The following is a 15,556-nucleotide window of genomic DNA, read 5'->3' as shown; positions in this document are numbered from 1 at the left end:
CCATCAGCTGTTTCCAGCTATAGTGGACTTTAACTTCATTAACAATGTCTAGGCTTTATTTATGAGCAATTTAACATCATAGGACCAAGAGGATTTTCTTTCAAAAGCATTTTTCAGTGATTCCAAACTTTTCAACAGCAGTGTGTATTTGACTCACCCTACTGAACATTTTAAGGTAGATTATAACTGTTTTGGTAAAGTCCGTAAAACATTTGTTCTCTTCATTTTAGATATGGAACTCCATATTTCTGCCAACCCCATCCCAAGAAATACCTCCACACACTTACAGTGTCACGTGACAGCCTTTGACCTATCAAGTGTCAGAATCCAGTTAACCAAAGATGGGGTTCCTCTGGACTATGGGGTGGAGCGGATTGGACCGCGTCCCAATGGGGACGGAACCGTTCAGATGAGAGTCTGGGTTCTAACCACAATGGACACCAATGAACACTATCGATGTGAGGCTCACAGTGAGACTGTCAACAAGTCTGTCCTGTTCGGTAAGATCAACATTGTGTCAAAGGGGAAGTAATTAACACTGTATCCACTAAGTGCAGAAGACCTTAACTCTGAACTCTTTTCACAGATGACCTATCACTTCACAAAAATGCCATTGCCATTGGCATTACCATTGGAGCTGCTTGTGTTGTTGTGTTCCTGGTTATTCTGGTAGCTTGGTGTTGGCGGAGGCAAAGAACAGGTAAGGTTTTTCTGTGTTTGAGCAAAACAGCCCTGAATCATAGTGATGTCATCATTACTGATTACTGTGTCTGATGTTCACATGCAGGTTACACACCAGCCCTAACCAATGGCATCGCCATGTCACCAGCCCCAACCAATGGCAGCTCCATGCAGAAATAACCCAAAGGGTATACTCTTTATTGTCATTGCACAGAGTACAAGTACTGAGACAACGAAATGCAGCTATCACTGTGGTGCACCTCTTTTACATAGGAAATAGAAAAATGTAAGGAATGTAACCTGTACTGTAAGTGCAAGTGGGGTGGGGGGGTGGGGGGGGGGGCAGTTTGTATTGTTGTGGGAGAGGGGTGGGTGGCTGAAGGGGGGGGGGGGGTGTTCGCTTACATGAGATGAGTGAACTCGGACAGGGAATCATCAGGGAATGTTGATAGTATTACACGTCTTTTATAAAGAAAGAAAAGAGTTTCCAATGCTGCCAGAGAAGGATGCTAAATTAATTAATGTATTTTATTCTGTAGGCAACTTTTAAAGTGCCTTTTTTCAAACTCGATAAATTGAGTTTAACTTGGTTTCCTCTGTGAGGAATATTTGTGTGTTTCTCAAAGTCAAGGATGCTTCCTTGGTAGGACGGGTCCTTCAGAGGCTGGGCAAGACTCGCTCATTGCATTCAGAGAACAAACAATGGAACACACTAGCAAGTGTGCAGGTCTATGTCATTGAAAAGGTCCCACCTTCAAATCCTGTGTTGCTTTTTATATAGGATTTGGTACGTGTGCATAGGATTGTGGGTGCTTTAAGAACGCAGAGGATACTCTAACTCCATCTTTGAATATTCTCTGAACAAAGGACTCTGTCTTTGGTAGAATTGGAAGGATCCTAGACATCAGAACAGTCCTTTGGTGGGATTCGAAGACATAGCATCCTTGAAACGCAGCTGTCAAGGATCCCTCCTTGACTTTGAGAAACGCCCCATCACATGTCTGTGATAAACATGGTTTTGCAAAAGCTCAGCAGCACAGATATTGGCATGCCTTTGTGAAGCAGCGCCATGTTGAGTCTTTGGCCAAGTGACCACAAAGTTACAACAAACAAGGACCTCAAAGAATGATTGATCAAGTTGTAGCTTGATATGAAATAGCAGATGTAGCGTAACTCAGGTACTTTTCTCGTGCACACAGTAGTCAGACCCCCCAGGATTTCGCGATGTTGCGATTGCAACTATTAACGCAATTCAACCAATTTTAACCAATACAAAACATTTTAACCGCGATACGCGCTCCGTCTGGAAGTGCTTCGCTTGTCATTTGCAACATCACTACCACATACCACATGCTCCAAAACATTGAATGAGAACAGCAGGCAGGCAGCACGTCAGACGACAACGCAGATTACAGCGACACAGGCTGTTGCATCCAACAACTAAACTAAACCCAATTAAATTAAATAGTAGTCAGCTTAGTAAAGCCGTTTTTGCAATTTTTTGGGGGGAAAGCTCCCGCGAAATCAGGCATTTTAGGCCGCAACTATCTCAAAAAAGGCCTGCGAAATCCTGGGGGGACTGAGCAGTGGAGGAAATGCAAAACTGGTGTTACTTTATACTAGAGCTCCGTCTAGTGGTATAACAAATGACTGCATAACAACACTTCAAGTTTAAATTCTTGCACTCTAAATATGTCATTGTATGCCTCTTGCGTTGTATTTCTGTTTCATAAAGTAACATCATTGTATTTTCTATTGACAATAAAAAGCACTTTAAACAATGCCTGTTGTGGTGCCTCACATTGAGTCAGTGTTTCAGTCTGAAGTGCTTCACTCCAAGGAGCTTTAAGTGGGACTTACATTAAATGGACGTCACATTATATGGATGACCTCTTTCAGTGTAACTGCATGCATATGAGAGACACACACAGAGATACTGATTCAGGAAAGTCTCTTTACCTAAATCTTTCCCTGAAACACCCATCCTACACTTCGTAACACAATGTTATCTCTGTACATCATTACATTATGTGAAATCATTTCATTCAAAGACTATATTCTATATGATCCTGGCCTGATTTCATGGCGCGTTGCTGCCCCCTTGTGGTTTCTAAGAGGTACTCACTGCTGCAGTAAATGAAAATGTTTGGGCAAGAAGAGGCAAATTACATTTGGTTGAACACGAACCCTGCAGCACACACACATGAAAATACTTCTTATTCCACGACTTTAAGAAATAGAAGCTGCGGTATGCTTAATAATTTGGCAGGGGCCATAAATGTACAATTTGAGTGAAGTCAATACAATGCACCAATATAGGACATGATTTATGAAACATGGTAATGTCCAACTGTCTCTGGTCACACTATTCCTGCTTGTGCAATATTTCTCTATTTTTATGAATGTGGACTAAGATATATTTAATTAGGCTGTATTCTAGGATAATGAGATTGCCATGTTGTGTCCCCTTGTTTGAGATAAAAAAACATGTTTGTTTTGTTGTTGTTGGTCTGTGTGTTCTGTCCCAGGCGTGGGGTATTTCTATCACTGTTGTCCAGTGTCTGATTAAGCCTCTTAGAGTTCATATTTTATATATTGCAACACTAATGGGTCAGTACCAACACTAATGGGTCAGTACCAACACTAATGGATCAGTACCACCTTTTTATGCCATTTTGTTTACCACAGAAGGGGATGCCTCCATAATATTATTATTAGAACTCATGTAGACTATCACTGATTATAATAATGCATTATTGGTGTCTATGCAGGTCTGCCATTTGTTCATGACAAACGTGTTACACTGGATAGACTTAGGGAGCTTGGACTGATGGTGTTGGTTATTAGATTCAGAACTTGAATTTCCATTAGCATTAGCTCTTGTGCCAACGCATGTTACAATCAAAGCCACGTCTCGTCTTTTCATTCTGTCCTTGTAATCATGGGTGTAACTGGGAAGTACGTAGTGCCCAGTGATCTGTTAACATTTTCCTTCTCTACTAATATCCAGCATATTACTTACTATGCATGTTGTGTGTTAAATGATTATACTGTTCTGTGGGGGTGTTTTTAACTTTAGAGCTAAAATAGATATAACAGTGACATAATATATTAAATATAATATAGTATAATAGTGGTGTTTTTCATATCAAATGCGTCGCAACACGCCAATCTTTCGGATTTGTGTACTTTGACCTTTGATTACACACTCTTTTCTGCCACTGGCGTTCCCGTGGGAACCAATCAAACTTTACTATTACAAACAGAAAACAGAATAACATTGAATGATCTCTTTAAAACTGAATTACATTAAATTATCTCTTTCATTTCTAAGTAAATGACTCTGGATGATCATTAATTCATGTTGTGTGCTAAATGATTGTACTGTTCCATACTTTTTCATCCGATATTGATGGATGCTTAAGTGACTTTTTCCTCATTGATTTTACATGTCTTATAAACCTTTAGATCTTACACAACATTTAAAACAACAAATTATTCCACAGGATCTAAAAAGTCAGAGTGTCTCATGCTGTTTTCTCAGTCTTCAGAGTCTCAGAGTCTGTGAATTCATTTCACATCCAGAATGAGATCATTTTAAAAGGTTCATGAATTTTTGTCACAGAAAGCTGAGAAACTACTGAACACTGATCCAGTTACACCTCAAAAGCTACTGAACACTGATCCAGTTACACCTCAAAAGCTACACGAAATAATCATTTTGGAGCAAATACCATTTGTGAGTTAATATCAACAAAATCAACACTCTGACACTTATGTTGTTCCATTCAGCTTGTTTAAGAGAAAGAGACCAGGAAGCAAGCGCAGGTTTGTCATCATTAATGAACACATTAAAGTGACGCGTAAGTGAGGAAGTCTCAGGACTCTCCAGTAGGGGGAGCGCTTTGTGAAGAGATATTGTGTGTGTTCACACTCATGACTGTCCAGTAGGGGGAGCTCTTTGTCAAATGTTTTGTTTTATATTGTGTTTGTTTTGTATTGTGTTGTAATGTATATTTTGTGTAAACACACTGAGAGCCACTTTACCATGTCAAATTCCTTGTTTGTGCAAACTTACTTGGCCAATAAAACCTGATTCTGATTCTGAAAAGATAGTGTGTGGTCACACTCATGACTGTCCAGTAGGGGGAGCTCTAAGTGTGTGATACAGCAGCAAACTTGGGACACCCTCAACAGAAAGACAGAATTGACCACTACATTGCTTATATGGACAGAATGAACATAACAAATGTCCAAAATAGGCCTATAGGAATTATAATTGCTGTCAGTTCCATCAAACAGTACACAGAACAAGATATAAGTATTGAGCATATGGCCTGAGTACTAGACAGCATGTTGGTCACACCGGGTCCAACCGTACAGGTTATTCTCTGAGCTCCACATTACTCACTGGACACCAGTCCAACCGTACAGGTTATTCTCTGAGCTCCACATTACTCACTAGACACCAAAAGCCTTGGCCAGTGTTAACAGTGTTAATAAAAACCCTTGTATCACCCCTGGCAACAAAGCACACCATTCCAAAGGCACTGTGGGGTGTGAAGCCGGGTCAGGTGTCTGGTGGAGAGGCAGGAGTGTAGTACTTGTCTCTTGATCTTGTAAAAGCAGCAGTGGGGAATTTTCATTGACAACTAGCAAGCTAACTCCCTTAAAGGCATCTCAAAACCTGTGCAAACACCGGCACCAATAAAAGCTTGCTAGCATGCTAACTGGTGATATCGTTTGCAGTGTTGTGCTGTGAAAGCTTGCTAACATGCTAACTGGTGATATAGTTGGCAGTGTTGTGCAGTGAAAGCTTGCCACCATGCTAACAGGTGATATAGTTGGCAGTGTTGTGCTGTGAAAGCTTGCTAACATGCTAACTGGTGATATAGTTGGCAGTGTTGTGCTGTGAAAGCTTGCTAGCATGCTAACTGGTGTCTTTGGCGATATAGTTGGCAGTGTTGTGCTGTGAAAGCTTGCTAACATGCTAACAGGTGATATAGTTGGCAGTGTTGTGCTGTGAAAGCTTGCTAACATGCTAACTGGTGATATAGTTGGCAGTGTTGTGCAGTGAAAGCTTGCCACCATGCTAACAGGTGATATAGTTGGTAGTGATGTGCTGTGAAAGCTTGCTAGCATGCTAACTGGTGATATAATTGGCAGTTTTGTGCTGTGAAAGCTTTTCCTGCTGTCTTGGATTGTTCGCCTGCCTGTATTCTGCCTGACTATGTTTCACGTCTTTTGACCTTTGACCTTTGACCGGGTCCCTCTTTTCAGACTGTGATCTGGTTTGACATAATAGTGTAGATCTACTGCATGGGGTGGGATGGATTCAAATGGAAAGTGCAGTTACATTACTCAGAACTCTTTTGTCACATATTGTCTATCCTATTCCTGACATATCCACACTCTTACCCAGCATGTGTGGAATCTGAGTAGAACCACACATTGCATGTATAAATGGTCACTTATGCTAAAAACACGTTCCCTGTGTTTGGTAAAATGATGGACGATGCATGTCATGTCTTCAACCTGCCTCTTTTTTTGTTTTTCTTGTTCTCTACCATTCCTCTTACTGTGTGACATGACATGGCTTTTGTGTTCCTAAGAGCGACACCACTTCACCCCTAAAAGAGTGTGTTTGCTTTCAGTCATTGTGGTTTCCTGCCTAAGTCTGTAAGACTGTTAGTCTGTGCCACCAGAGTCACACACCACCACCCCCCCCCCCCCTCTCCTCGGCTTACCGTGACTTGCTGTGTTGGAATTGTTGTAGCGAATTAACAACTGTTTCCAAATCTTAAAGTAATTTTTCAATCAGAGTCAGAAGTCCAGAGTGCGATAAACTGAAGTTTTATTCCATCCTTGCAGACATTTCATCCAAAACGAGAGCGGTGGTCCATGGAGCAGCTCTGACTAAAACACCCAATGCATTGACTTTTTATACTCATAATTCAACCTCTTCAACCTCCATCTATACTGACCCAATCAGAATATTCCCTTATATCTCCTCATATTTTATCTACGCTTTTGGCCACTCAGAATATTCTCGCTCACCTGTTGCGGGGGAACTTTTGCTTTGAGGGAGATAGGCCCTCCTGTCAATTTGCTTGGTATCACTTTTTTGGAGGCCTGGTCTGACCTTGACTGCCATCATCTTGTGTGTGTGCTTATGTGCGTGTGTGTGTGTGTGTGTGTGTGGGTGGGTGTGAGTGAGTGACCCCCCCTCCTGACTGCTTGTTACTTTCCACTGGCCTGCACCTGCACCCTGGCCTTCATGATGCTTGACCTTACATGATACCCATCCCTGCACACAGGCCCAATGACAATTGTAGCTGCAATTCTGCTCTATGACCACCACGGCACTGTTTTACAATCATAATTTTCAACAGAATAAACAGTGGAAACTACACTAGTGGCACACAAACAAAAGTTACCACTGCCAGTTATGTCTGTGATATTATTCTATCATAGCAATTTCATTTCGACACCTGAGTCAATGGTTGACTGTGTTGCACCTAGAAAGAAAGAGAAGTAGTGTTGCACAATCAAGCAAAGTATTCAACTCTGACCCAGGGCTAAGTTTCTGGTCATTAAACACACTCTAGAATGCAACAGAAAATGCTTTGCTACTTAGTCTGAACCAGCACAAGACCACCACGACACAGGGGTTAGGTTCACAGAAGACAAAGAGCATCTTTAATGGGCTGTCTGAAGAATCAACAGATTAAGAGATAATTATATGTTTAAATGAACCAATAAATAAATAAGGTAAATTATATCTTGTTCATGACTTACAGAACCAGGCTCATTGGTATGGCAGTCAGCACATACTTAACTGTAGTGATGGCACTCCCTCACACAAATATTCCATATACAACATGTATATTGAAATTTTATAGTGAACAGAAGTTTAACAAACCAGTTTAACAAAGTACAGGGTGCCTGAGACACAGAACATGTGTGTGTGAACGGCTGAAAACAGGACCACTAACCTGAGATCATATCTGGCTCAGAGATGAGGGACGAGCTGCAGTCACTCCTTTAATGGGTTACTAGGAGGATCTCAAGTCCTCTGGCTTTAATGGGTTACTAGGATGATCTCAAGTCCTCTGGCTTTAATGGGTTACTAGGAGGATCTCAAGTCCTCTGGCTTTAATGGGTTACTAGGATGATCTCAAGTCCTCTGGCTTTAATGGGTTACTAGGAGGATCTCAAGTCCTCTGGCTTTCCAGCAGGGGCTACTTGTGAAACATGTCTGAGACTCTTTGATATAAGACAAAGAACATCTAGTCCTATCTATATACTCTTTGATAACATTAAATATAGTTCTACCTATATATTATTTAATAACATGCAATATAGCCCTATCTATTTATTTTTAAATAACATTCAATACAGCCCTATCTATATTATACATATTATTTAATAACACACAAATGACAGTGGCATTATAAGTAATTGTCCTGACAAAGGTTTTGTTTTTTAATGCTATGACCATTTCTATCCATGTGACTGGTTTCATGACATCTGACATTACAGAGTGATCTATTACAGGTTAAAATGTCCTGTTCGAAATGTCTTAAAATTAGTGCTGTCAGTTTAACGCGTTATTAACGGCGTTAACGCAAACCCATTTTAACGCCGTTAATTTTTTTATCGCGAGATTAACGCGAGATTTCTAGAAAAAAAAATTAAATTTTTATTTTTTAGATTAACGTTCTTTTTGGCCTCGCAAACTGTATAGTATGCTAACATTACGGTTTGAGTGAATGGTGAGCGCGATACGGCGAAATGGATGATAAAAAGCTTCTGAATGGAAAGTTTACTTTTAAAAGTTGTGTTGTGCAAAATAAGCGAGCTTCACTGTTGTCTGAAAATGTCAACAGGCAGCTGGCTGAAAGCAAAGAAGAAGTAGGCTTACCTTTTATTGGTAACCTAACTGTTACGGTTCATTGTTTCTGAAATAAGAGGCCTGACTGCTATGTTCCCAGCAAACTTGAAAAAAATAAAATATTAAGCCATGGTTTAACTGCACTAGGCTGAGTCCTTGTTTACCTGAAATGTGCACTTCATAATTTTATTTTGTACCGCCCTGTTTGGCAATGTTAGTTTTCAATAAAATAAAACATTTGCATAAAGCAAGCCAATCCACTTTTCCATGTTAATAAGGGCATTAAAATTTAAATAAAATGATGGAAAAAATGAATAAATGAAGGGACATTTAGAATAGATAAAAATGTGCGATTAATCGCGATTAATTTTGAGTTAACTATGACCTAAATGCGATTAATCGCGATTACTTGAAATGCCTCCTTCCTTCCTTCCTTCCAATTAAGGGAGCAGGGACTGTTCGAAATGTCTTAAACTTTCTCTTCCGCTTTAATAAGATACCTTGAAATACGTCACATAACGGTCATTTTTCAAGAAAGCATATGAGCTGCCTTGATGTCTCGATGGCAGCAGCTATTACCCATAACTCTCTGCGCCATTCCCTAACCAGAGACACATTTTTAAAAAGATGGCGGATGAAATCGTCGAAGTTCCACAAAAGTATTCACCGATGTACGTTTCTTTCCTTTTTTTGGTAATTTTTTTTTAAAGTTACCGAGAAATAAACAGTGTACTATGTAATTCTGTCATGATTGATTAACAAAAATAGTCTGATTTTGTTAGCAATGTATCCGTTAGCCAGGTCGCTAACAGTAGCTGCTAGCTAGCAAATAAGCACACACAGCGTGATGACGTCACATATTGCCGTACATGTTGCCATACATGCTATCTTAATAGACTGTTCGAAATCAAAGGTTTTCGAGATACCTTCCCCCGAAAGGACATGTCTTGTCAGACACCTGTCCAATAAGAGATCAAGGATTAAGACAGCTATCTAAGAATTCGAACACACCCAGGGTGTTCAGATCCATACTCCAGTACAGAAGGTGGCGGTAATGCACACTAAAAGTTGCTTGCCAACCGCCATTAAACAAAAGAAGAAGAGGATTTGCGAAAGGCGCAGGAGTGAAGCGATAGTCGCGTACATAGACATATACTTCTATGGACATATACTTCTATGGACATATACATAGACATATACTTCACTAAAATGTGAAATGTTTCTTTTCCGAGGGTTGGGCTCAGCTAAGACTCCAGTGTGGATTTATTTGTGCCTTCTGATGTCCCTTAATCTGTCAAACGGTTCAGGTACAGTTTGTGGCAGATTATTATTTCAAAAGTTTTTTCCCTGTTAGTTACTCAGCGTTTAGCGTGCTAACATTAGATTAGAGTGACCAAAAGTCCCCGGTTACCGTGCAGTTGTGTAAGTTCCCTTTCCTTCCTGGCGTTTAGTGTGCTTACGTTAGGGGCCGATCACACCGATCACACCGCCACTTGTCAATGACGAGCCGCAGCATTTCCGCAAAGCACACAGTGGGCAAGAGCGGATGCCCGTGCTTAACAGCTTTGGAGCGGTTGACAACCGACAACTCTTCGCGTGTTTTTCTGCCCATTGATGTGTGACATAGGTGGCGGGGCCAAGAAAATAGTAAGACATTTAGAGGGGGGCAACATGACACACATCGGGTTTCCTCGGAAACCATGCTTGCTGGTTTACCACACGCTACAACTGGGTGGGTGGTTAGAGTTACCCTTTATTATACTAGTCAGTCGCATCTACCATAACACCTTCTGAATCAAACTTAGAGCAAATACCGCTTACGTTCAACACGGAACTGACATAGTTGGAATGGTCGTCCAACGTTACTCGAGTTAGCTGCTTAAGTTAAAACCGGGCAACATGGGATTTAAATGCTGGTGCCATCGACAACCTGGAAGTGGAGTGGGTACGATTCTTGAGGAAAGCCATACGGGGCGGCTTTAAACGCCGCAATGCTGTTGTGCAATGCTAGAGACTTGGGCTATTCTAATATGGAGTAGAGCAGGGGTCTTCAACCTTTTTCAGCCCAAGGACCCCTTGGCTGAGAGAGACACTGAGCAGGGACCCCCACCCCTGCCGCCCCAAATTTGGGCCTGATATTAATATAATTTATTTGGATTTACGTGTCAGTCACACACACACTGTCCCCTACACACGTTTGAACAGAATTACAAATCATCTGTGACCCACAACTCGTTTCAATTTATTCTATTATTGACATTTTTCTCCATTACAGAGGGACAAAGAATGAAGTAGCTTGAGAAGCTTAAGTATTGATGAAATATCTCATACCTAGTGAGAGATCTGACGTTTGAGAATGCATCATTAATGTCTTTGGCAACAACATTCTCCCTATGAAGCATGCAGTGCGTCATACATGGATCTTGCACCCGTCTGTGCACATCGCGACACATTTTGGCCAGGGTATATCATGTTCACGGAAAAAATTGTCGATCACTTTGAAAATCTTTGAAAACTTTTTTTTACCTCCAGGCAGCTGCTTACAGAATAGAAATTCCTCCTGCATCTCATTTTGGTCGACAAATCACAAAAAAGCTGAGCGTCGTTTGACACATCGGTGGATTCTTCTAATTGTAGTGCAAAATAATCTGCCTTCGGGAGTTTTGCAACTAGTAGTGTCCTCACATCAGCTGCCAAATCATCAATAGGGCGGGCATTGGGATGCTTTTCAGTTTTTTTAACGTACTCATCCTTCCCAAACATTGTTTTGCACATATCACTAGCTGTTGGCAATATTAAACTTTCCGCAATTATGTATGGCTGTTTGGTCTGAGCGACACGTAATGCAACTTGATAAGAGGCTTTTAAAGCTAGCTCGCACACTTTGGCTGATTGTCTCATCAAGGTCTGCTGGCCCTCAAAAGATTTTAAAGGGGAAATATTAAATGTTTTTTTTCTTTCAAGTGAGCATGGGTTGTCTTTGAGTGTCGTTGCAGCTTTGATGGTTTCATAGTTTCGTTTGATAGCACGGAAGAGCAAACCACGCACACTGCTAATTCTTCACCATCGGTCTCTTTGTAGGTGAAGGCAAACTTCAGATAATTCTCTGAATATTTACGTGTCTTCTCCGTTTGCACTTTTGGCCGTTCATGGAAGGTAGATCACCTGAACCGCCATCAGTGGTGTCTGACGAGGAGCTTTTGTTCCGAGAAATTACAAAACGATCAATTATTTCAAATTGTATGGTTATGGCAGGTAACGTCTTTTGGCCCCAGATAGCTAAATGTAGCTAAAAGTGCATAAGTTGCCATTATGATCAAATGATCGCGTGAAGACTCATGGGTAGCCTATGTATTATTTTTAAGGAATCGAACGCAATTTTTACGTTTCGTTTATGTTTATGTAGTCTTTTGGACGTTTTTAATTTTTGGAAGAGAGAAAAAATGCTTCAGATGAAATAATTTGGCGGACCCCCTGCAGTAGCCTACCTCCGCGGACCCCCGGTTGAAGACCTCTGGAGTAGAGTATTTGCTGATAGGCCGTCCGTTGGTAGAAGGTGTTATGGGTGGGTGACAGAAACACAGATATGCACACACACACATACAAACACACTTCATTTCAAACAGTTCAACCACATTGGGAAATTATTTTTAACTCACCTGCCTCTCAGATGGGATGGTGGGAATGTATTTGTTATGCTGCCCTGCTCACACCACCTAGTTAAATAATCTGCCACAACTGGACTCTTATTTGTGATTCCTGCGTTGTCCACAGATGTCGACACACTGGAGGTCCAGTTCACAGTGTTCCGTGCTCCGAACAGCTCACTGCAGTTCCAGCAAACATCTCTGTTCAACGGACACGTGATCTTTTCCTGCAACAGCCAAACACTAACAGACCAACCAAGACAGGCCTGGGTTACACACACATTCACCCAAGAGGAACTGGAGGAGAGACGCATGCAGTGTGAGGGTCAGCGTAATGAGCACTTTGCTTGTTTGGCGAGTATAGACAACACTATCACAGCAGGTGGGTTATTGTCAAGATAATAATAAAAAAATATATTAATTACATTCATTTGAGTAATTCTATCATTTTGTGATATAATACAATATTTTCTAAACCTTTACAGAGTTTCTTCAGAGACGTCGTGGTTGTATGATCAACAGCTCAGGAGTATTTGCTTTTGAAGAGTGGTGTGTCAATGGAGAGGACTTCTTGACCTTTGAACCCCAGACTCTTAAATGGACTCCTCTGTCTGACCTGGCAACCCCTATGGCAGCAAAGTGGAACAAGCATGACATCAGGAATCGTGTGTTTGGGGACTTTTTACACCAAGTCTGTCCAAAGGCCCATGATACCTTGAAGTTGAAGAGAGCAACATGGATCAATGAATCAGCACAAACGGGTAATTTCTAGAGATCTGCAGAATTATGTAAAGAAGATGACGCCGTAGGAGTATATAGTATTCTTCTGTCATATACTTAGATGACTAGGTCTGTGTGAGTATTGACAGTAGCACTGTCCTGTTTATGCTGTAAAAGTCCATGAGAAGGCCTATGAGCGCACACTACGGATGACAAGTATTGAATCACGTAACAATGTCACATTTTCCATCAAATAAAGTAAAAGTGAATAAAAAGTTTGTCAGGACATTGGCAAGATGGGAAATATATATTTCTGCTTGAAGTAACAATTTAAGCTTCTTTCACAAATAATTCTGGGCCGTATCTGAGTTGGGTCGTTGCCCTGTTGTAGGGTGAAGTTGGCACCTTTAAACACCGTCCACAGGGAATGGTATGGGGTGAAATAGAGAAGTAGCCTACCTTGTTGACAGGTCATTTTACTCTGAACAAGTTTCTGCACGCCCACACCATCACCTTTCCCCACAGTGCTGTACAGATGACCTCAAGGACTCCATCATATTTACATTTGTTCTGCACCTCGCTATTTCTGTCTCTTTGATCCAAACATCTCAAACCTAAAGTCTGTCCATCACACTTTTACACAATCATACTTAATCTTGTGTTTGGTTTCTCTTTTCATTCTAACCTTGTCCTGTTACTCGCTTGTCTCAGTTATGGATTTTTCTCTGAACTCTGCCTAGAGACCAAATGAGGACCTGTGAGACTTTTTTGTTTTTTTAATTGAACTGTAAATATAATTTATCATTTATCTATAGTTTAGAATTAGTCAACAGAACACAGGCGTGATGGTATCAGAAAAGGGGCCTTTATACTTCTGTGTCTGAGCTCCATCAGCTGTTTCCAGCTATAGTGGACTTTAACTTCATTAACAATGTCTAGGCTATATTTATGAGCAATTTAACATCATAGGACCAAGAGGATTTTCTTTCAGAAAGCATTTTTCAGTGATTCAAAACTTTTAAACAGCAGTGTGTATTTGACTCACCCTCCTGAACATTTTCAGGTAGATTATAACCATTTCAAAGTCCATAACAATTTTTTACTCTTCATTTTAGAAATGGAACTCCATATTTTTTCCAACCCCGTCCCAGGAAGTGCCTCCACACACTTACAGTGTCATGTGACAGCCTTTGACCTATCAGGAGTCAGAATCCAGTTAACCAAAGATGGGGTTCCTCTGGACTGTGGGGTGGAGCGGCTTGGACCGCGTCCCAATGGAGACGGAACCGTTCAGATGAGAGTCGGGGTTCAAACCACAAGGGACACCAATAAACACTATCGATGTGAGGCTCACAGTCAGACTGTCAACAAGTCTGTCCTGTTCGGTAAGATCAACATTGTGTCAAAGGTGAAGTAATTAACACTGTATCCACTAAGTGCAGAAGACCTTAACTGTAAAACTCTATTTTCACAGATGACCCATCACGTCACAAAAATGCCATTGCCATTGGGGCTGCCATTGGGGCTGCTTGTGTTGTTGTGTTCCTGGTTATTGTGAGCATTTGTTATTGGTGGTGGAGGAAAAGGTAAGGATTTGTGTGTTTGAGATAAACAGCCCTGAGTCATAGTGATGTCATCATTACTGATTACTGTCTGTGATGTTCACATGCAGGTTACAGACCAGCCCCAACCAATTGTATCTTCATGATGAAAGGGGGGATTCGCCCATGGCACTTCACAAGCTACTGCCTCCCACCAGGAATCTGAAGGAAGAAAATATTTCTGATGGCATTAGCAAAATGCCCATTTAAAATCTCTACCTCAGTATTTCATGGCACTGGATATTCCATCTTCTGACCCCTTCACCTGACTGTTAACACCAGAGGGGGAATGTTGAGGAGAAGCAGCTCAATCCTCCCACTTCAGTCATTGGTGACTCCTACCTTCTGCCCACCTCACACTCTGGCATCCCACGTCTCCTCCCTACAGGTTCCTCACTGTACCACAGGGCGGGTCCCTGAGGAGAACTGCCATCTCATGATCCTGACCCGTTACCTAACCCCGTTTTTGTTTTCTTCCCCGTTTGTGATATGCTGCATAAGCATGGTGAAACAATGAGTGTTAAAATACATTTATTTTTTATTTATATATGCATATATTCTAGATTAAGCATTAAAGAACAACACTAACTTCAAAGAGGCTTTATATTTGTTTTGTGAACTTTATAATCTCGTTACTATCTTGTCTTTTTAGCTTGTAAAATGTTTGTGTGTTTCTATGTGTTCCCAATGCTGTTCAGAGAAGGGTACTAAATGGATGAATGTACTGTATTTTATGCTGCTCTATGTTGCAAGAAACTTTTAAAGTGCCTTTTTTTCAAACTTGATAACTTGAGTTTTGTGTAAAAATGCTCTCAGTTTACGTTGTAAGGAATATTTGGGTGTTTCTCAAAGTCAAGGGTGCTTCCTTGGTAGGACGGGTCCTTCTGAGTCCTTCCAAGTTGTGTCCTTTGGAGGCTAGGCAAGACTCCTTCCTAGCATTCAGAGAACAAACAATGGAACATTCTAGCAAGTGTGCAGGTTGAAAAGGTCCTGCCTTCAAATCCAGAGTTGCT

At 41.1% G+C, this 15,556-nt stretch overlaps 1 protein-coding gene across 1 annotated transcript; it reads left to right on the top strand.

The window, feature by feature from the left end:
• Nucleotides 1-12,136: 12,136 nt before the first annotated feature.
• LOC116224052 (hereditary hemochromatosis protein homolog) lies at nt 12,137-14,963 on the top strand. Its single transcript, XM_031582612.1, has 6 exons — nt 12,137-12,140; nt 12,350-12,604; nt 12,708-12,983; nt 14,058-14,327; nt 14,417-14,496; nt 14,826-14,963. The coding sequence occupies exons 1-6, from the start codon at nt 12,137-12,139 to the stop codon at nt 14,961-14,963; spliced, it is 1,023 nt and encodes a 340-aa protein (XP_031438472.1).
• Nucleotides 14,964-15,556: the final 593 nt, after the last annotated feature.

This window comes from Clupea harengus, chromosome 2, assembly GCF_900700415.2.
Source record: "Clupea harengus chromosome 2, Ch_v2.0.2, whole genome shotgun sequence".
Lineage (NCBI taxonomy): Eukaryota > Metazoa > Chordata > Actinopteri > Clupeiformes > Clupeidae > Clupea > Clupea harengus.
Note: the sequence above shows the minus strand (reverse complement) of the source record. Positions and strands in the feature narration are given on the sequence as shown.